The following is a 22,316-nucleotide window of genomic DNA, read 5'->3' on the forward strand; positions in this document are numbered from 1 at the left end:
CTTAATTTAATTCCATATGCTATTTTAAAAATAAAGGTAGGTGAAGTTGAGGAACCTGCATTGCCACTACTTGACTTTTCATGTACAATACTGTACCCTACTGCATTTTCAACTCATGCAAAATTGAATATATAAAAGAGGGAAAGCCGATTCCTAGCTATCATTACTTTATGCTAATGCATCATTTTCGTATAGCTGAGCCACGCCCACACACACGTGATCGATGCTAATTAGGTCGCGCCAATTAAGGCGTGTGCTGCTCAGGAAGATCATAAATATTCAGCATTCTCTGCTAAAGACAACGCCACAATGGAGGAGTATCTCATTCCACCTTACAACTATGGAGGGTATCCTGGATATTTCCCCTTTTACCCCGGCAACGCGAAATTTAAGCAGCAAAACTGGAATAAAAAGGGAAACAATTTGTATATTGCGCCAGATGCACCCGATTATTTTGACGCTTATAAACGCGCGCAGTTAAAAGCGATACTATCTCAGGTGAACCCGAATCTGACCCCGCGCCTCCGCAAGGCCAACACTAGAGAGTTCGGTGTGCAGGTAAACCCAAAGGTAGATGCCACTGTCCAGTGCTCACTCGGCCCAAAAACGCTTTTTTATCGCGGCGATAACTGGGACTCACCGAGGACGCCGTCCAACAACCCACTGAAACTGAAACTGAAAGACACTCTGCCCAGCACACCTGTCAACAACTCCGTCCGCTTCTCCCGTCCCGTCGCCATCTACTCCCCCGTCTTCGACCGCAGGATTTTCTCCTTATCCACGACTTCCGGTGAAAGTAAGAACGATGGCGGGGATGAGAACAGCGAGACGGACAGTGAGACGGACGACGACGAGACGTGTAAGGTTAAACGGGATGAAACCACGCACAACGAATCAAGGCAGGATAAGTCGTTGATTCAGCGAAATAAGCGGTCTAACTTTCAGGTATGTAAAGGGGAACGGTTTAGCATGACAACCATATTTTCTCCCTAAAATACAATGGTTATTCTTCTGTGAAATTGGGTGACTTAGGCTTGTTACTACGTAACGTTAGTCAGGTTTGGAAATATACAAATAATTAGTTAAAAGCTGACCGATTGGTTCTCGGTTCTTTTAAAGGGATGGTTCACCCAAATTTGTCATTAGCCTACTTGCCCTCAAAATCAAATAGTTCCAAACCAGTTTCTTTAATCTGTTGAACAACTTTTTTTGAAGAGTGTTGGTAACCAGACAGTTGACGGCACCCATTGACATCCATCGTATTATTATTTTTATATACATATACATGTAGGCTACTATGGAAGTCATGGGTGCTGTCGACTGTTAGTTTGGTTACCAACATTCTTCAAAAAACCATCTTTTGTTCAACAGAAGAAACTCATACAGGTTTGGAGCAACATGAGGGTGAGTAAATGATGGTCTTTTTTGGGTGTACTATCCCTTTAAAATTACACATGTTCATGGGAGTTTGGTAAACCATTTATTTTGAGTTCTATTCTAACAATTTATTCTTATTTAGTTTCTGGAGCAGAAATATGGATTTTATCACTGCAGTAAGTGCAATATTCGATGGGAAAGTGCATTTGTGTGGTGCATCTCGGGAACCTCCAAGGTAAAATGCAGTGACTTTAAAAACATTTCAACTAAAGGTTTAAACCTAATTAAATGTCGTCATTCCCACAGGTTTACTTCAAACAGCACTGCAGAAAGTGCCAGGCGGGACTGAATCCATTTAGGGTTGAATCCATTCAGTGCCAGGTAGGAGTTGTGGGTAATTGTGCATTTATTTTGAAGCTTTTGCTGCAGTTTGACCTTGCTCTGTTTGACCTCTACCAGGTTTGCTGCAAGGCTCGCTGCTGCTGTGAACGAAAGCAGAGGCACATTGACCTGCGCCGTCCTCACCGTCAGGAACTGTGTGGCCGCTGCAAGGGCAAAGGCCTCTCCTGTGACACCATCTACAGTTTCAAGTACATAGTCTAAATGTTCAGGTGTATAATGATGCGTTTTAGAATCCGTATTGGTGGCTCATTTGACATTGGGTGGGATGTATTGTATTTTTGTATTTGTATAAATGTGTAAGTTTATATAACCTAATAAAGTATTGCAGCATAATACTAGTGTCTGAGTGTTTCTGCTTCATGAAGGACTTAAGGGCTCACCCAAAAATTAAAACGTTATGTGCTTTCCCTCATTTCTTTCCACATTGTAAAATGTTTTTCAGCAGAACAAAGGAGTGTGAACTTTTTATCCATGCAATGAAAGTCAACGGGGTCCAAAACACCACTATTTATGGAAATTAAGATCTTGTTCACAAAATGTAATTATGGTAATGCATAATAGAATATTATTTTGCTCAAGATAAGATTAAGTGTCACTGAAATTAATGTATTTGCTTCAAATTGTAGCCAGTGCAAAATCGCTATTCTTGGACTATACACCAGAATTTCCTCATTTCTTATTGCAATGAACAAACCGAAGAATCTCAACATGAAGAAAGCACAATTTATTTCACAAAAGCTTTTAAGTATTTACATAGTGAACGAAAAGAAACCATTTTCTCAGAAGCTTTACAATGTGCAATCTGTCTAGGCATGCACTAGAGACAAAGACTAATCTTCATGTGATGCCTCCCTTTTCCACTTTATACAAATAACATTTTAATAAAATACACTTTTAATAAATACAACTCAAAAGTACAATGATGCATGCTTGGCAACTTGAACCGACGAACAACAATTTCAAAAACTACGTTCAACACACTGATTTCTTAAATACAAATTTACCCTAAAGGTGAGCCTGTGTTTGGCGTAGCGTAGGATGTCGATTGAAAAACAGCCAAACAATCTCGTATCAGCACTTGAAGTAGAATCAGGTTTAGCCGTAGCTTATCAGTTGTGAACAAATCGCTGAATGTCAGCATGTTTGCGTGTCTTTGTGCAGGTGCGGAGGCTGATATTTAGCGGTACGTAAGAATGGACAGGTTCACAAAGACGAGCTCTCAGCTTTAAACAGTTACGAGTATCATGACGATGACCGACGACATACAAATAGTATCCTTTGTCCCTCTTTCATTTGTGCGGCGTGTCCTGTTCGCTTTTAAAGACAATCTTGAACAGTTACAGTAGAAAGGCATCCGTTTCAATGATCCATCATTGCACATTCCCCATGTTAACAAACAAACCAAGCAGAAGTTCTCACTCGGGTGCTTCCTTTCCAAAAAGGCAGCATTTCTCAGTAGCAAACAGGATTTATTTTTCTCTTCATGATTTACGACATGAAACGTCAACATAGTGCAATAATTAAAAGATGCGTTCGAGTGACTCAATCCAAGGAATCTCGCAGGAGCAGCTCAGTTTCTCCGTTATTGCTGCACTTTTGAGGACCCGAGGACACGCTCACTCTCAGGAGCCCCTTCCTATTTAGTACAGTCAAGGATGCTCGTGCAAGTTTCCCTAAGAAGGGCACAATTTTATGTGTTAAACCCTCAAAAGGGTGGCAGCACTCCCAAACGTCACACTGGATCTGGCCTGGAGCGGGTGGGAGGAGTGGAGGATCATGGGATGAGGGCGGGTGCAGGAGAGGTTGGGTGACTATGGAGGGATCCAGTAGTCGGGTGGTCCAGGCCAGGGCTTGTCTGGGGTGCCGCAGGCTTCCTGTCAGAGACTCAAACCGGACACGCTGGAGTCTAGGAGGCTGGATGAGAACACCTGGTACCCCTGAGCGCGACGGATCATGTCCCGGATCTCTCCGTTGAGCTCCATGATCTTTGTGCAGACCTCGGACATGTCCTTGTTCGAGCCGACCAGTGCAAAGGTGCCAGTTTGGCCCAGAGTCTGGTGCCGGAAGTAGACGTTGAGGAGAGTCTGGATCTCGTCCTCTGAGCCACCGCCGAAAATGTCATTTGGCCACATTCGTCTAAAAAGGAAAAGAAAGTTATATAACAGTAATACAATTTTAATACCAGTAAAATGTCACAGCAAAAAACTAACATGCTATTAAACATGCCAGTATTATTGTTATTGTATGTTGTATAACTGAAATAAAAACTAACTTGAGTGGTGAAAAACTAACTAAACTAAATACATCTTAATGACTCCAAAAATAAATTGCCACATACATTTTAGTTTTATTTCTTCATGGTTGTCTTTACTACCTAATTGACAGAGTTTTGTCTCTCCCTAGTGGTGTCATAGCTCACCTGCACTCTTGAGTGTAGCGGATGGCCATAGAGAACTCGTTGTTGTTCAAGCACTCCAGGATGGCCTGTACAGCTGCCTCCGAGCTGGGGAAGATGGGCTGGGAGCTGTGCCTTTGCCGGTCCACTAGATCACCAGCCAATGAGGCTTCAGCTAGCCGCAGGCAATTCTTCAGATCGCTCAATTCCCGAGACATGTTCCAAAGCTACAGATTGAAACCACATGATTAAGGGTACGCTTACACGACAGCGAAATACTAAAAACAGAAAAGTTTTTCTTTGCGTTTTTCGCGTAAAAACAATGTATTGTTAATGCCAGGCCAGTAGTTGCCGATGTCATGGCGTTACCATTTTCACAAAGTTGTGTTTTTGTAGTTTACACGGAGGTAATAAACGTATAGTTGTCAAAAACTTGCAGTTTGAAACCCGTTTTCAAATGTTTGAATTTTCAGGCCCCAAAAACTCCATTGTGATGTTCCAAGCACTCCATTGTTTCCAATACATTTTTTTCATAGTAAGACAAACTAATTTACCTTTTGCTCAATCAATTAAGTTTTCTCTATAGTCTTTCAAAGATGCCTTACATTGCATTACATAAATTGTTAGTTTTGCTGGTTGATACGACATGGTCATCTTTCAGCATGGATGCAGAATTACATAACAGACTGTTTATGGTTACCGTTTTGATCATAGGTACATAATACACAATCTGTCACAATTTTGTATTTATTTTGCAATCAAAAATAAATATTGTGATCTTAACGTAGCAGCCTCCATGAGAATTTTTATATATAAATAATTCATAAATAGTAAATAATACATAAAACATTTATATGCATTTTAGATATATATACTTTGACTTACTATTTAAATTCTACAAAGTTTGTTTAGATTTAAGCCAGGCTCATTTAAATAATGCTCACATTACAGAACATATTAGAATCTATTCTAATTAGAATAAAATCAATCAGATCATGACCATGAGGTGTCTCAGTGGGGTCATAGGTACCTCTGGCACAGAGCTGATGGTGTTCACTTGTCCTATAAGTTTACAATAGGACTGAAACAGCAGGAGGAGCTGGAAGTGAAGTTTGTACAGGCGCTGACACAACTCCAATTGCTGTGGACGATACGAATACATTAGTAACATGATATAATAAGGAAATCACACATACGAACAGCCACAAAGAGTAAATACACAACTCAAACTTCCATCACTGAGTGTGTTTACATGCGCAAAAAATGCTCAGAACAATAAAAAATGACTGTTTTATGAAAACCATGTTTACATTTTCAAATGATTCATTACTTCTACAGTCTTCAAAAACACTTTATATGATCTTAAAAGTATGCTTACTAAGCATAAGTTTGGGTAATATCATGCATGTAAACACACTCGCTGACCCAACCCTAACTGAACTGAATGCATGTACTAAACTACAAAGCTGTAAACACAGATCACTCACTCTAACAGATGAACAAGAAAGAGAACTGTTCTTAGTTTCAAACTTACAGCCAGAGTTTCCATTTGCTGCAGAGCAAGCATGTCATAAAACAGGAAAGAGTTGAGAAGGGAGAAACAGACAGCATTAATACCCAGCATGCAATCTGTGAGACTGAATATGTGCCACTGTGCTCAGAAATCCCATCCACATAATTAGAAGATTAGTGCCTGTCGCATTCAACCCAACCCTTATAAATCATGCAGAGGATGACCAGAAGAAGGCGCACAGAGTGACAAGAAGAGTAGTGAGGAAATACTGCATTGTATACAATACCATTTAAAAGTTTGGGGTCAGTAAGATTTTTAAAAGAAATTAATGTTTCTATTTGGCAAGGATGCATTAAATTGACCAAAAGTGACATTTATAATGTTACAAAAGACTTTTGAACTTTCTATACATCAAAGAATCCTGAATTTTTTTTTATCATGGTTTCCACAAAAATATTAAGTATTGATAATAATAAGAAATGTTTCTTGAGCACCAAATCAACATAGAATGATTTCTGAAGGGTCATGTGACACTGAAGACTGGAGTAATGATGCTGAAAATTCTGCGTTGTCACAAGAATAAATTACATTTTAAGATATATTAAAATTGAAAACAGTTCATTTAAATTGTAATATTTCACAATATTACTGTTTTACTGTATGCAGCCTTGGTGATCATATTATAATTATTTCAAACACGTTTAAAAATCATAATGACCATACCGTAACATGTACAAATCTATCAGAAATGACTGTGTACGTATTATGAATGTTGGTTTCATGTAAACAGTGGCATGATGGAAGATCTCATTTTAAAGGGCACAGACGGCAGTTTTCACCTTCTCCTCAGAGTCTCCCGGCTGACAGGTGATCACACCATCATCAGGATACCTCGGAAATGTGGACTTACAGTTCTGCAACCACTGTTGAAAGAGGAGGAAGTGGATGTGCTTGACTAAATTCAAAACAGCCGTCTCACAATTAAAACATAAGTAGTTTAAGTAAATGTAAATTGATGGGATTTTTTGTTTTCCTGGTTCAAAATCCGTCATGTGAAAATTGCAAGTTTGATCTCTTAGAGAAGTATTGGCAAACCTCTACTCATTAAGTCGCATGATTCAAAGTCTCGTTCACATCTGTAGCATAAACTACTTCAGCAACTCAATTCAAAGTAGCAGCTTCCAGTGATTCTGCAGCCTGGCAGGTTAGGATGACTTACTGAGACAGCGGCTTCCTCCCGGGTGTTATACGTGTCCAGATACTCCTGAAGCTCAAGAACACTGAACTTCATCTTTTCTAGAAGCCCATATGAAACAATCTACAAGCGGACAGATGATATAAAAAACAACATGGTATAAAAATACTTTCTGACTTGCAATTTAAAAGTTTATGTAAAAAATGATTCTCAATAATTTGTTAGGAGCACAGCTGGGGAGGAATATTCACTGACCGTTTCTGCGTCCACATACAGCGTGGGACAGTCTGAGCATAAGGCCAACATCTCTGATGATCGCACAAATTTTGACCCAATTCCCCTCAGGCCGTCTCCAAGGTAACAGGCAGCATCGCTGGTTAGAGAGCAGAACTTATTTTGCATGTTCTGTAGAGAGAAAAAATTATTTTAACAATGCTAATTGTTATAAATACTTATGGGCTTCTAATTAACCAGTGTTTCCAGTTAATTATGCAGACTCTAGTGGCCTGTCACAATCTCATCTGTCCCGCCACAGTTTCATAATAAACTGAAAATATTTGTACACTTCTCATGATAACATAAAAGGTCTGTACAGTTGTGTTTTCCGCCCAAATAAAAGCTTGAGGGTTTAACCCTTGCTAGTGAAAAATACAGTGCAGTTATATTACAAAAGTAATATATTACTTTTGTTGGCATGACAATAATGATAATATAAAAGGCATTATTATTAGTAGTATATCCTAATAGTTTGGCTTCCTATAACACCAGTGTGAATATAATGTGAACTGAGACACTATATCATGAACCACGAAATAAGGACAGAGGTCCACCCTCCCCCTAGTCTTACAAAATCATGTGGGAAACACAGATTTTTGCAATTATGGATAGAAATTTACAAACAGGACTGCTTTGTGTACGTATAAGGGTGACGTTACCTGAAACATAGCAGAGAAAATGTGGAAGGTGTAGACGGCGCAAGACCCATCTGTATCACACAACAGCTGGTTAATGTGACTCCGCCAGGCTTCTTCGGCATCGTCACACACTGTGGGCTGAAATGCTGCCAAGATGGCAGAGAAAAATGGGGAGGGTGGAGGAGGAAAGCCCAGCTCATCCAGATCATCTCGGTCCTCCCCAAAATGGTAGCTACGGAAACCAGAAGAAAGGATGTTACTCTTAAATAACCATTCCAGTTAGCAGTAGTCTAATGCTTTAAAACTGCAGTGAAGTGTATCAGTATTAACCTGGGCAGGGAGTTTGGGTTCTGGTTGATTCCAGCTCGGTTTTGTTCTGCAGGAAGGTCCAGATTCGTGCTAGAGCCGCAGTCAAACCTCATTGGCAGCTCATTCACACCGAATGGCAGGTCGTCCTCTTGGACATTTGACTCCTCGTCCTCTGGTAAAACCTATGAAGATGTGAGAAGATCATTATTGATCTTCTCTCCTCAAAGTTTGTTCTTTGTAAATCTAAATTAGTCAGTAATTAAGTCTCACAAACATGCAAGCAATAGTTTCAAACAGCATGTTGAAGCAGATGTCAACACGTCGAGCTTCGAGGTTTGGTGCTATTTGGGCACGTTGAAGAAGATTTAATGGGCTAAATGTGATTTTAAACATACACGCGGCATGATGTGGTCATCTGGTAGCGATGTTCCCAAGCAAGGTGTTGCAGCATTAAGGGAGTTTGGGTCAGCTGATGTGGTGTCATAGGAAGTGGACAGAGAGTCTGTATGATTGGTGTCCTCTGAGGGGGAGAGGTTCATGGTCTGAAATCAGAAAATGCCCAGCTTTAGAAAAATACCATTAAGCTAAAACAAACAAACAATTGATAGTATTATAATAGATAGATAGATTGAACGATAGATCGATCGATAGATAGATAGATTGAACGATAGATTGATCGATAGATAGATTGAACGATAGATTGAACGATAGATAGATAAATAGATTGAACGTTAGATCGATCGATAGATAGATAGAACGATAGATAGATTGAATGATAGATAGATAGATATATAGATAGATTGAACATTAGATCGATCGATAGAACGATAGATCGACAGAACGATAGATCGACAGATAGATTGAACGATAGAAAGATAGATTGAACGATAGAAAGATAGATTGAACGATAGATCGATAGAAAGATAGATTGAACTATAGATCGATAGATTGAACGATAGATAGATAGATAGATAGATTGAACGTTAGATCGATCGATAGATAGAACGATAGATCGACAGATAGATTAAACGATAGATCGATAGAAAGATAGATTGAACGATAGATCGATAGATTGAACGATAGATCGATAGATTGAACGATAGATCGATCGATCGATAGATAGAACGATATATAGTTTGAACGATAGATTGATAGATAGATCGATAGATAGATTGAATGATAGATTGAACGATAGATCGATCAAAAGATAGATTGATAGATAGATTGAACGATAGATCGATCGATAGATAGTTAGACCGATAGATCGACAGATAGATAGATAGATAGATAGAAAGATAGATTGAACGATAGATCGATAGATAGAACGATAGATAGATAGCACATACTAGTTGAGAGTGGGAGAGGCTTTGGCTGGTGGAATTGGACTCTTCCTCAGAGGAGTCATCAGAGTCGTGCTGGGGGTCGTGTAGGTTGATGCAGGGGGTGATGTCAGAGTGCTGGCTCTCCTCCAGGAGCTCAGTCAGGTCTGTGCTGTCCAGAGAGCGTCGGCGCACTCCCCAGTTAAAGTTATCCATACTCTCGCCCTATTAAAGCAAACACACAGCACTGATTCAGCCGCTATTCTTTCTAGCATGAGCTGATGTTGGGTGTGCACCCTCTTAGGACCCAGGAAGTAGACATATAACACACTTAAATCAATCATGCAAAAATGAAGAACACGTACAAACATACAGTAAGAACAATAGAACAATATCTGAGCTATGAAGCAATATCTGAAATACAATATCTGCCACTACGTTTTAAGTTTATGACTTTGCAAATGAATAAAATAAATACTAGTAATCTTCTTTGTAAGCCGGACAAAACACAAAATCCTGATTTTAAGGATTTTAGACCAGCAGGTTTCTCCAATAAGCATTTGAAACAATCTGAATTTTAATAGTTTTCTAACAAAACAAAAACAAGTAGTGAGGAATCATTTAATATGAATTAAACAAAAAATACATATATTGAAATGAGATGCTTTTAACATGCATATCTATAGTATGTAATATGACATCCATGAATTGAACACATACAAAAACAATCTTTATCTAATCTCTTCAGCAACAGTAGCCTGATAGATGAGAGTCTACATGACTGACACACATCATTCTCAAAGTGACTCTGAGCAGGTATGGAAACAAGATCTCTGCCATTCTCTATGTCACATGCTAACACAGCTGTTCTTACCTGCAGCTCCTATGGCAGCACAGGAGAGAAAGAGAGAAAGTGTTAGCTACACAGTGAGAATGTCCAGAGGAAAAGCAATGGGCACATTAGTCAGGCAGTCTCTTATCAGAGCAAAAGAGTTAACTCATTATCCAGAGAGAACATGAAAGAAATAACTGAAGGATTAAGGAAAGAAAGTTGAAAGGAACTAGGTTTTTGTTAGTAGGGACGGGAATTGTAACTCTGAAATCAACATCTTTTGAGTTCTTAAATCATTTAATATGACATCTATATAACTAAAATATATACACACTACACATTTCAAACGTTTGAGGTCGGTAAGATTTTTAAAGTTCATAGTAACATAGTAATATTGTGAAATATATTATTACAATAAAATAAACAGTTTTCCGTTTTAATATATTTTAAAATGTTATTTATTCCTGTGATGGCAAAGCTGAATATTCAGCATCATTACTCCAGTCTTCAGTGTCACATGATCCTTTTTCAGAAATCATTCTAATTTGCTGATTTGGTGCTGAAATATTTCTTATTAATATCACAGTTGAAAACAGTTGTTCTGCTCAATATATAACCGTGAAGCAATTTTTGTCAGGATTCTTTGATTAATACAAAATTCAAAAGAACTGCATTTATTTGAAATAGAAATATTTTTTAATGTTATAAATGTCTTTACTGACACTTTATTTCAATTTAATGCAAAAAAAAAAAAAATCTTTCAGACCTCAAAACTTTTCAATTGTAGTGTATATATTTTTAAATCAAACATATTTGAATGTAAATAATAATACATTAATAACATAAATAAATAAATGATGCCAAAGCGTTTTCTACTGACCTCTCCATCTTCCAGCTCTACGTCCAGGAAGTCAAAGTCTCTGAAGACTCTGAACTGCTGCTCTGAGGTGGTATCATCCAGGGTGTCCTCCCGGGTCCCATCCTCAGAGGACACCTGACTGGGCTGATGCTCCATAAGGTCCAGATCACCACAGGATGAGAAGATCACCTGAGGCAAATAAACGTAGAGTATGCAATGGTCCCATTACTAAGATGCCTTATAAGTCTTACAGGCTTATACTTAATTTGTTATAGCAGTAGATGCACGATAATTAGGGCTTTATTTAATATGAAACAAACACAGATGTAATCTATTATTCCTGCATTCTATAAGACCAAAGTGATAAGTGTATTTCCTCATAATAATACAAAAGTATGGTTGTCTACATACAGTGTCTTCCCAGGAATGACAGTGACAGTGAGAGACTTACAGACGGGTTCTTGGTGAGGCCAACTTCCTGTCCGCAGAGTGACAGAACGTTCACCAGCTTCTCTCTCGTTCGCTTCTGAGAAACAAAAGGAAATTACCAGCTGAAAAAGCAGACTGATAGAATCATCAAGATTTTCATAGTATCACAGTAAACATTTAAAAGACGATGTTCAGAACAACCCAAAGAAATAAAAGTTGCCCTCCTTCATACCATGACACACATGAACAGCATGAAATGTTAGTCACCTGTGATGATTGTGGCCGCTTCCAGCTGACTGGCACCAGGACGGTGTTTGAGTTGGACCCTGAAGAGGTAGAGGACGTGCTACGGGTCACTGCGATCACGCGGGCTTTCCCATCTCTTCCTCCAGATCCCTGCAGGTCATCATATCTGCGGCCAATAACCGGTGTCTGGACACAAACACATGCATAAAATACATATGTCATTAAACAAACATATATTACAATAAAGGTTGAACATAGATATGTAACCCCCTACAAAAACATAAGCACACCAGCACAACAACAGGTCCTGAGCACGGACACTCATAGACTACCCATGAGTCACAGCCTTCCTGTAGATAAATAAGCATGTGTGGAAAAACAGCCTAATTGCTGGACTCCTTATCAGTGTGGACCCACTCCATCTGGACAGGATATCACTGCTTCCATCAGGGTGGATAAGAGGCAAAAACTCAATTCTAGGAACTGAGAGAGTTTCCTGTACTTGCACATGAAGCCACAAGAGGGAAATCACACACAAAGTTGGCCTTCAGGAGGTCTTTGTTATAACTGGAGAAAGCAGTACTTCTGGTGGTTCCTGAATGGAACTGGAATCATGAATGGGAATGCAAACAGATAGCGTTCTCCATGTATTATAGACTTCCTTGGTTTAGATCAGATGTCATATTAAATGCGAATGAATATAACCAGAAACTGACTATGAAATTTAACATTATTATTGGACAACCCAAGATTGTTTAAGCTTTACGTTATTTTACTTATTTAGAGTAAAAATTCACATAAAAAGCAGTCACTTTCCCTGAAGTTGCCCTAAAAGACCAGTCTCTGTTCATTAGGTCTCAGAAGAAACCCTCAGAAATCCTCATTACATCCACCAACACATTCATCTGAGAGGTTATTAATCACAAATGCAGTCAAAACACATCTCTCCGAACTTCCGTTGACTATTATCCCCATTTCTCCATCTGAAAGCGAGCTGAGAACTCGAGTGACTCCCCTTTAGCCTAAAATGTACCAAAAACAAAAGGAAAAGGAGCTGCGCCCTTCATGGGATCTGATAACAAATGTATGCTCAAAAACAACAACATGGCCATGCCTGAAGAGGTGAATGAGTCAGAGAACCTGTTGCGTGTAATTGCTTTGAAAACTGATATTTTGTAAAGCATAGGCTAAATGTTTGTTTGTGCCTTCAGTAAACAAAACAAAAAACCCATTCATTTCAACAACTGAATGACAAAATATATTGTGCACACTATGTAAAGTACCTCGGATATGTCAAAATTGAATTCCAGTGTCTTTCCTGGCAGGGCTTTAGATGAGCCATCCCACATCATACGGCTAACCTCCAGGTGGGCTAGATCGCCATGGCCATAGGACGGCAGGGACAGGCTGGCTGAGCGGGAAACGACCAGCTTCAAAATGTTCAAAGCTTCTTTCCAGTGAACCGTCTAGAGGACACACACATATTGGTATGACAAATCAGATCAAAATTCTTTCAAATTACCAGATTAATCCTACTGGTTTAGCAGAAAGGATCTCACCTGTACAAATTTCTCAATGGTCTTTAGCACCTCTACATTGAAAGGTTTGACCTGAATTCCTACCAAATCCATGTGACTCAGCAGACTGTAGATGATCTGCAGCAGGGGCTGTTGCATGCTGGGTAATCCTTTATCTAGCAACTATGAAGAGAGGACAGCTGGTATTAAAACGGTGTTCTTCTCATACAGCATAAGCAACACCATATCTGCCATTTTGTAACTTATACTTGAGGATATTTAAGCCTGTCAGGACATCTCACCTCAGCCATATATGTCACAAGACTGAGCGTGATGTCAGAGAAAGCCTCGTGCAGGTAGCGACAGACCACATTAACCCACGAGAAGGGGTCTCTGGTGTAGGAACGAGTCTTATACAGGGTCATTACATGAGCCAGGTGAGATAGTTTAGTGTTCTTGTCTTTCTCCTCTAGACACACCTAGAATACACACCACACAACAGTCAAATACAGGTGTTATTGTGTTTCAAAAATAAATATTATTATTATGCACTGACGACTATTGACATAGCTCTGATATAAAAAAAAAATTTTAACTTAATATTGAACATTTGGGAGCTCATATTATTTTTATACTTGGGTGATGTAATATTATAAATATTTTATTTTTTGTGGCCAATTGTTTATCACATACGCAGAATGTATTCTACTACTGACTGACACTTTGTTAATCAAAAATAAGACACCAGAAATATGCACACTAGCTGAGATTTTATTTAAATACGTGATCGTTTTCTTGTTACAAGAAAACAAAAGAGTTATGAGTTGGGATATAATACGGGATTAGGTGTTGAAAATGAGTCAAGTTTGTCTTCACATTCAGGTGTAAATATCAATGAAGTGAAGGGTGTGTTTTATAGTAGGAGTGTGTAGAGAAAAGGAGGCGGGGCAGACCTGTGCGATCCTCTCAGCACTTTCTTTACAAAACTGTGTAGGGCTGCCGAAGTGTTGCACCAAGTGAGGCAGCAGACAAAGCACATTCAAAGGAAAACCTGAGCAGACAGAAAATAAAACATACAATTATGTGTAAGATCAGAAAACTTGCTAAATATCACAAACAATCAATATTCAACAATAAAACTCAAAATAGCCTTAACCCCTTTACAAGATTTTAATACAAAAGTAAGCTTGGGTTTTAGGCTTCATCCCTACTGCATCAACACATCTTGTTTTGCGTAGGCTTAACACTAGTAGACCAATCATATTGCGTATGCAAATAACAAACTGCAATGAAATTAGTTACATTTTGAATTCTGAAAATTCTAGGTGCTCTATTTACTTTTTTTGGCAGTACTAAAGCATAAAAAAAACATACTATGTTTGCGGAGATGTAGAAACCTGCTCAGTTCAAATACTTATTTCTCAAACAAAGCTACATCCAGTTACTCTACTTTGGAGACATCCCACCTCTCCTGGAAGTTCTGGGAGTCTTCCGAGAGAATGAATTGATAATTGCAAGTTCTACTCGAACTAAAACGTATACAATAACTGATCAATTTATACTGTAAGGCTCGTCGCTTTCCATTGTTAATTACAGCATTTTACAATGATGACAAATGGCATATTATTAACATTTAAAAAATGTACACACGCTAATTGTTTGGACACAGACAAAGTCTAAAACCGACGAATAAGGAGTAAAAACCAATCATAAATACACAGTTTGCCACTGCTTTCAAGTCATTTAGACCAACAGTATATAAACACGTTTTAAGAAAGTGCCAGAACAAGTATCCTCTCTACTACCCACCTATAGCCTGCGATGTGTCCACCACTGGCACTCGTGAAACAGGCGTAAGCTGACAGAACAACTGAAGCGTAAGATCATTTGTAGCTGGAGAAGTGAATCCCTTTAGGAGCAGCTGTTGCAGTCCGGAAAAGCCACTCCACCTCAGCTGACCCTGGAGCTTCTCTAGTCTCTCCCTGTTCTCCTGCAGATCCAATGGAACCCGCGCCAGCAGTTTGTGAACCAGCCTCAATGACATCTGGTATTCAAATTCAAAGTCCGACTCCATGAGCGACACCGCCACCCAGAAGATGGTGGCAAGTAAGTTTGCAGGGTGACTAGAGTGCGAGGGGTCGGTGATGACACTTGTGTCGGCACGGGTGGAGTTGGAGGACGTGCTGCGGGCCGATCGAGCGAGACACTGTTGGGTACAGGCTTGGATGCGGTCCAACGTGGCACTGCGAGGAGGGTTGGAGGACGAGTTTTCCCCGCTTTCACCGAACTTTTTAGGGACGGAGTAACTGCGCTGGTGCCTGTTCCGCTCATTAGTCTCTTGGTGCAGGTTCAGCTGCCCTGTGCTCTTACGGTTTGGGTTGAGCTTCCCACTCACCAGGAAGTCTGGCGACGAATCTCTGTTTATCGAAGAGAAATTGCAGGTATGTAAAGACAAATAGATACTTTTTTCCTCTGGATATATTGTTATGTTTTATTATATTTTAGAATGTAATTTGTTATTTTGTGATGTAATGTTATTTCTGTGATGGCAAAGCTGATTTACTCCATTAAGCCATTACAGGCTTAAGATCAAGTCACATGATCCTTCAGAAATCATTTTAATACAGTATGCAGATCATTTCTTATTATTGTCATCAATGTTAAAAACAGTTGTGCTGCTTAATAATTTTGTGGGAACCATGACACATTTTTTTTTCAGGATTCTTTGATTAATAGAAAGTTCAAATCAACAGCATTTATTTGACAATGTAAAGGTCTTATGTTCAATTTAATGCATCCTTGCTGAACAATTTTTTTTATTTTTTTAAATCTTACAAATCCCAAACTATTGAATGGTAGTGTAGTTACTAGGTTGAATTAGTAGGGAAGCATAAAATACAGCGTGAAATTCTAACCTTGTCAAAGCTGCCATAAGTTCACTGTTGTTCAGACATTCAGCTAAATTATCCACAACAGACTCCAGAGTAAGTAAAATCTCCATGACGTAACCCTGGAAAGCAAAATAACATTAAAAACTATAGCAAAGAGATTGAAAAGTAAGAGCATACAGATATATTTGACCAAATGCATTTATTGTATAGATGTTATTTAACACTCAGGTTGATGGATACACACCTGAACTTCATCCCCGTGCTCCCCCACAACCTCCACGAGGCGTGAGAGCAGGTCGGACACGGCGTGGGCAGAGAGTGGCTGTCTCAGGGCCCGGAAGATCTGGAACGAGCGTCCAGCGTAATGGCGGGAGGAGCTGCAGAGGGCCGTCTGCAAAGCAACGTCGCTCAGCTGATGCTCTAGGTGGAAATCTGACACATGACAGACGCTTATCAACCAAACACTGTGCCAATGTAATGTATAAGATATTTCCTTCTGTCAATATGAAACATAAATGCACTAAAATGTTTGGTAATTACCTGATTTGGACTCCTTGAACACAGAGACCACATGCCGCAGGAAGTTGGTGAGCTGCTCTGCACTCTTAGAGTTGGGGTTCTTCGGCGTGATGTCTTCGTGGCACCAAAGCGGTCCAAAAGCCCTGAGTAAGGACAGGACAGTACTCCATGCACTGTACCACCACCACCACCAAAATCACAAATACATGAACTACTACTCTCTAACTGCCTGATTTACTGATGCTGGAAAATCCCCAAAAGTTTTGCTGAAGAAAAAATGCAATGTGGATAACATATTTATCAAATTGCATGTGTGAGAATTTCAAATGTAAAATAATGAAAATAATTTGTAAATAATTATTTTAGTAAACTAATTAAAGTAATTAGAATAATTTAAAATAATAATAATGAAAATAATAATTAATAATTAAATTGAAAAAGAAAAAAATATTGTGTTCTTTGGCCACTAGGGGATGTGTGAGCTTTGTAATATTTGATCGTTGATGCACCATCTATTTTTGTCGTCATTCTGATTTTCATTTTTAATCTCGTTCTACTGTAGATCAGCATCTAACTCCTCCTTTTTAATGGGAAAAAGACTGATTTGCGTTTTAATCTATTTTCCTCTGCATATATTGAAACAACTGCTATACATCTATAATTGCCACATACCTGGTGGTGAGGAACTCAATGAGTTTGTTGGTTTTCTCATCTGAATCTGTGGAGGACTCGTCCAGCTCCTCCAGGTCAGCTGTAATTTGTGGCAGGTTCCCAATGCTTCCTCCCAGGCTCACACTGGAGGAGGTGGAGGATGAGCTTAGTCCAGAATCCGCCACTGGTGACGCTTGCCACTCTCGCAGGAAGTCAAATCCTCCTGTTCAGACGAGAGTGTGGTATATTGATGTAGTGCAAGCAGGTTATAAATAGTACTGCAAGGCCCAGTTTCACAGACAGGGCTTTGATTAAGCCAATATTAGGCCTTAGTTCAATTAGGGCATTTAAGTAGCTTTTATAAACATGCCTTAGAAAAAAGTCAGGGCAAGTTGCTTTCAGTTAAAACAGCTCAAACATTCATTTTAGTCTGGGACTAGGCTTAAGCCTTGTCTGTTGAACCAGGGGCAAAACTGTAAATTCTTAAATTAAGAAATTCTTATTTCTTATTATTGTGTCTGTGGCCTGGTTTTAAAATTAACCTTGGCTAATTCGCCTATCATGGTTTACAGACCTGTAGTCTTTGCTGCAGGTCTGTAAGATAAGCATATGAACCACACTTATCTAATAAATGTGAGGTGTATTCCAAGCTTTAATTGTCAGCAGTGCCTTTTCACACGTGTTTATTCAGATATCAGTAAACAAGGAAACAAAAACATCAGCGACATGCAGGATAAAAGATTAAATGCTAGAAAAACCTCAGTCATAATGCAAACTGGGACTTGGCATAGAGTCTGGCCTAATTACCTCCATCTCAGTCACTTCTATAGTAGGAAAGACAAACAGCTGCCAAAAATACCTTGAATTCTATGCCAAAGAAAGTTAAATCCTAACCCTTGAGGTTTTCTTAATAATAGTAACCTACTTCCTCATTGCAAATTCAAGCTGTTTAGGAAATGTAGGTGAAACTTATGCTCAGTAGTTCACACTAGCTATGTTTCTATCCACCTATTTTTATGCGAATTTTGGGATATCGCATTAAAAAAATGCCGGTATGGGAATGACAAGATGCGCATAAATTCTAAAAATGCACATAAAAACTAAGATGGAAACACATTTACCGAATAAATTTCTCGATGCGCATCAAAAAAGATGCGACTTTGCGATGGGATGGCATAACTGGACCAACCAGCGGACCGAACTCATTGCACAGAATCTGAAATGCTTTTTGGTAATTTTGAAATGCCTAAGCAAAGTCTGTCGTCAAAGTGGTTCGGTATAATTACTTCCCAGAACTGTCTTACATGACTGCCTTCCCAAACAGCAGGCATCCGCCACAGAAAGCAAGTTAACATGATCGGAGATCGAGTTTATTGCGTTTCGTATATTATATTGATATAATATATTAATTATACAAACAACATTACTATATATAGTGTCTACTCCTACAGCATCAACTTTTTCTTAGTGATATTTATCGCCAGTTTATCAGGAAACTATGATTTGTTCTTTTGAGCACATGGTATGGAAACGGTGCTTTATTCGCAAATGTTTTATGCGATATTCCAATTTTGCGCATAAGTTAAATACGCAACTTTTTGCGAATTTGGGAACTGAACTTCCCAAACTTTTTTCTTATGGGAATTGAAACAAATCTTCTAGCGAGAAATTGGAATTGGTTTTGTTGAATGTTATGAAGAAACAGTCTGAATGTTTATTTCTGTTGGTGGTGTCTTTTTATGTCATGTTGTGTTTGAAGCATGAGATTCTGGGTTAAGAACTGATTGTACCTGTGTAGTGGTATTCAGGCTGGTAGCTGGATTTAACAGTGAGGGTCTTGTTGTCACCGATCTCTCTGGTTAGTAACAGGACAGAGGCGATGACCTGAAAATTGTTGTTGCAGGAGAGGGCGATGAGGAGATGCAGGAGTAACCTCTTGCTGTGCTCGAACACCTCTGGCCTGTAATGATCCAAACCTGAGCGGATAGAGATGCAAAAGTAAATGAACTGAACTGATTTGAGCTGAATAGAACAGAAGCCAGTGAAGTGGGCAGGAATGAAACACATTCTGAACATGAACTCAATGACTTTCAAAGCGTGTTCCCATTGTTGCATAACGTGGATGACACAACATACATACATACGGGCCATCGCTGTTGTGCTCTATATTTTTGGGTGAAAAACTAAATATCACAGGAGTGTCTCTAGTCAAAAGACATAAAGAGAAACACGTTGTTAGCTGGAGGTGCTGAAGACATCAAGAGTCTAAGAGAGATAAGCCATGAGTAGATGGCATTTCGCCAGCCCCCTCTTTCTTTCCTTCTCCTCCTCATTTTCCATTACAGACATCTTTCACATTTTTCACATTGTTGTGCTGGTTATTCAGACAGACTGCTGGGGTGAATTATGGTGGAGAATGCGGGAACTATATAGACCAGACAAAAGATGTGCGTTCTCACAGCGAGAGGCCCAGACACAAACACACACTCCTCCATAATTATTCTTTTTTTAGTAAAAAAAAAAAAAAAAGAGAGAGAGTAAACTCTGGATAAGGGGTTCCCCCGCATTTTAATAACATTGAAAAGAAAGACAGACAAAGAGATAAAAAGTGTGCGTACCTAGGAAGAGAGCATGAAGAAGCAGCGGCAGGTGTAGGGCCCAGTCTTCTCTCACACTGTGGTCCACCACCATCTCCGTCATGAAGATCACAGCTATGTTGCACCTGTCAGAATACAGCAAGAACAGTTTTAAGGCCAAATCACACGGCACCGACAGACACAGATCAACACTGACAGTCACCAGATTACAGTACGTCACTTCTCAGATTCCAAGACCGACCGTCATCGATTCAACATGTTCAATCGGCAAAAAGGAGAGGGGTAACACACTCATCCAACAAAACCCAACAAAGAGTCTGTTGCCGCCAGTCGGCGTCTGTTGGGTCAGTGTGAATTGACCTTTCGGTCAGAGAGATGTACATAAGAGATGTACATATTCAGTAACTACATTCTTCGAATTACTTTTACAATTCACAGTCTTTGTGAACAAATATTGTCCACTATTTCATGCCCTCTCTTCACTATTGGATCTATAAAGATGGTAAAAGGGCCTAAAATTAAGGCGTACAGAGTCAGGGAGAGCTGTGACCATGAATCACCAAATCAAATTTAAGATCCATGAAATTGCAGACTGGTATAGACAGATGATCTCTTCATTTGGCTTGCGTATAACCAGACAGAGTACACAAAGGGGACTTTTTTTCTGCTCATATTTTCAATAACTCATATATCTTCCTATTCAGATGTCAGCGTGAGTCTGCACAGATCTGATTAACTTGACAGATGGTTTATAAAAATCTCAAACATGTTGATGTACCACCCCTCTTATGCATGCCTGACCGCCCATTCCTCCCTCCCCGAAAAAATCACTGAACGTCATAAGGATGCTGGTAAGAATCACTGTTGTCATGGTAATGGAACAACAGTTCCTCTCTTGTAAACACAACAGAGCTGAGGGTAACTGCTGTAAAATGCCAGAGCAAACTAACACAAGTGAGTTTTATGGGATTGAGTAAATAAAATTCATCCGCTGGACATGAACAAAAGAGACTCTGTAAAGATGGCTTTATTGTATGAATCCATGTGTCTTTGTAAATGTTTTCCAAGTCATGTATGTGAAAGCCATTTTTGTAAGAGGGTTGTAAAAGTTCAAACACAAAAGGGACAAAATAACTTTGAACATTTAAGACCTTTCATAAATATTCTGTTCAAATAAGTCGGACTTCATGACTTCATTGCAAAGGAAGCAAAGAGTAGATTAAAAGTTTGGGCAGTACCTGTGAAGAGGTCCCCGTGGGGTGATGGTCTCGGGCAGGTAGTCCACGAGCGGGGCCCAACAGCCTCCATTTACGGGCATGGGAAGAGGCTGAGGTCTGTTACTCTCCAATACACTGATCAGCCAGGCGGCATATGGAGGCAGAGGGTCATCTGCCAACACACACAATTGGCATAAAAAAAAAAAATCTAGACATCATCAGATTTGTCCTGCCCTGTCCTGAGTGATCAGGACCCTAACATGAACATGTAAACAAATCTAAATCAGTTTAGCACCACTATACAACATTTGACCACAGAATGCTTTGATTAGTTTCTGATTGGTCAACCAGTCTTTAGTTTCACATACAGTTAATATTAAATCTGTCGTTGAATAAACTGAATCTGAGTTTCTATAATCGAAATCAATCAGGAAACATTTCTAAAATCCCTCCTGCAAATTTCTACACTCATGTAGTATAATATAATATAATATTATTTTATCTTTATATTCATTTTAAAGAACTGTAATAATTCTAAATAAACTGACAATCTATCATTAAAACAATTATGTCAAAATAATGAATTGATTTTAATTAATTATTAAATTAAAGAGAAATTTCAGTCTGTCAATTCATATGACCATCCGGTGTGAGGAGTCGTTTTAGAGCACATCATCCAGTCAGATTCAGTCATTTCTCTCCATTAGAGCTGACATGTTGCCATCCGTCCATCAGCTGTCATGACAGGTATGTAGAGAGGACAAAAGCTGTCGGCTCCCACACCCAAATCACAAATACATGTGCACAACTGGCTGACACGCAAATAGGTGAAAATACATACAGACAAAAGGATGCAATGCCCTTAAAACGAAGGCTTAATGCTGTTCTAAGCATACTTTTTCAGTAAATACAGTATGTGCCAAATGGTAAGTCACATGTACAGATATCAGCTGTTAGAAATCTACAGCTGTAAAACAAAGAGTGTAAATGTATCCTCAGCTACATGTGTCAGTGAGTGGATTGACAGCTGTGAACCATCTGTTGCTCTGTTCTTGTAATTTCAGGGATTACTGACAGTAACCTATAAAGTCTGGAGAGCTTGTGAATCAAAACGTCATCCATAACTATGTCCAT

The 22,316-nt window shown here is 39.2% G+C and overlaps 2 protein-coding genes across 8 annotated transcripts in view; one reads left to right on the forward strand and one right to left on the reverse strand.

The window, feature by feature from the left end:
* Positions 1–211: 211 nt before the first annotated feature.
* On the forward strand, positions 212–2,128 carry zar1l (zygote arrest 1-like). The gene is made up of 4 exons (XM_079599498.1): positions 212–945; positions 1,520–1,612; positions 1,684–1,758; positions 1,837–2,128. The coding sequence occupies exons 1-4, from the start codon at positions 310–312 to the stop codon at positions 1,978–1,980; spliced, it is 948 nt and encodes a 315-aa protein (XP_079455624.1). The 5' UTR covers positions 212–309; the 3' UTR covers positions 1,981–2,128.
* A 355-nt stretch (positions 2,129–2,483) lies between these two features.
* fryb (furry homolog b) overlaps positions 2,484–22,316 on the reverse strand; it is a 59,779-nt gene continuing 39,946 nt past the window's right edge. For 3 of the 7 annotated variants that reach the window (XM_079598645.1, XM_079598648.1, XM_079598649.1), the window contains exons 37-62: positions 21,204–21,354; positions 19,987–20,090; positions 19,159–19,344; positions 17,390–17,591; positions 16,739–16,890; positions 16,443–16,630; positions 16,223–16,317; positions 15,117–15,724; positions 14,261–14,358; positions 13,610–13,786; positions 13,350–13,490; positions 13,074–13,256; positions 11,812–11,976; positions 11,567–11,641; positions 11,137–11,304; positions 9,452–9,649; positions 8,501–8,647; positions 8,127–8,287; positions 7,818–8,028; positions 7,138–7,287; positions 6,907–7,005; positions 6,527–6,610; positions 5,709–5,726; positions 5,205–5,315; positions 4,199–4,401; positions 2,485–3,915 (exon numbers count right to left, since the gene is read on the reverse strand). In XM_079598645.1, the coding sequence (XP_079454771.1) occupies positions 3,657–3,915; positions 4,199–4,401; positions 5,205–5,315; positions 5,709–5,726; positions 6,527–6,610; positions 6,907–7,005; positions 7,138–7,287; positions 7,818–8,028; positions 8,127–8,287; positions 8,501–8,647; positions 9,452–9,649; positions 11,137–11,304; positions 11,567–11,641; positions 11,812–11,976; positions 13,074–13,256; positions 13,350–13,490; positions 13,610–13,786; positions 14,261–14,358; positions 15,117–15,724; positions 16,223–16,317; positions 16,443–16,630; positions 16,739–16,890; positions 17,390–17,591; positions 19,159–19,344; positions 19,987–20,090; positions 21,204–21,354 (4,334 nt within the window). In that variant the 3' untranslated portion in view covers positions 2,485–3,656. Of the gene's footprint in view, positions 3,916–4,198; positions 4,402–5,204; positions 5,316–5,708; positions 5,727–6,526; positions 6,611–6,906; positions 7,006–7,137; positions 7,288–7,817; positions 8,029–8,126; positions 8,288–8,500; positions 8,648–9,451; positions 9,650–11,136; positions 11,305–11,566; positions 11,642–11,811; positions 11,977–13,073; positions 13,257–13,349; positions 13,491–13,609; positions 13,787–14,260; positions 14,359–15,116; positions 15,725–16,222; positions 16,318–16,442; positions 16,631–16,738; positions 16,891–17,389; positions 17,592–19,158; positions 19,345–19,986; positions 20,091–21,203; positions 21,355–22,316 lie in introns of all 7 variants that reach the window. The other 4 variants (XM_079598647.1, XM_079598650.1, XM_079598651.1 and 1 more) reach the window with 3 other exon arrangements.

Source organism: Phoxinus phoxinus, assembly GCF_949152265.1.
Source record: "Phoxinus phoxinus genome assembly, chromosome: 23".
In the NCBI taxonomy this organism is placed as follows: domain Eukaryota; kingdom Metazoa; phylum Chordata; class Actinopteri; order Cypriniformes; family Leuciscidae; genus Phoxinus; species Phoxinus phoxinus.

What these genes read in the sequence shown, in the direction of transcription:
- zar1l (XM_079599498.1), top strand. Translation starts at nt 310, where the DNA reads ATGGAGGAGTATCTCATTCCACCTTACAACTATGGAGGGTATCCTGGA. An exon ending in GCATCTCGGGAACCTCCAAG is followed by an intron (nt 1,613 to 1,683) that starts GTAAAATGCAGT and finishes TCATTCCCACAG; the next exon opens with GTTTACTTCAAACAGCACTG. An exon ending in TTGAATCCATTCAGTGCCAG is followed by an intron (nt 1,759 to 1,836) that starts GTAGGAGTTGTG and finishes GACCTCTACCAG; the next exon opens with GTTTGCTGCAAGGCTCGCTG.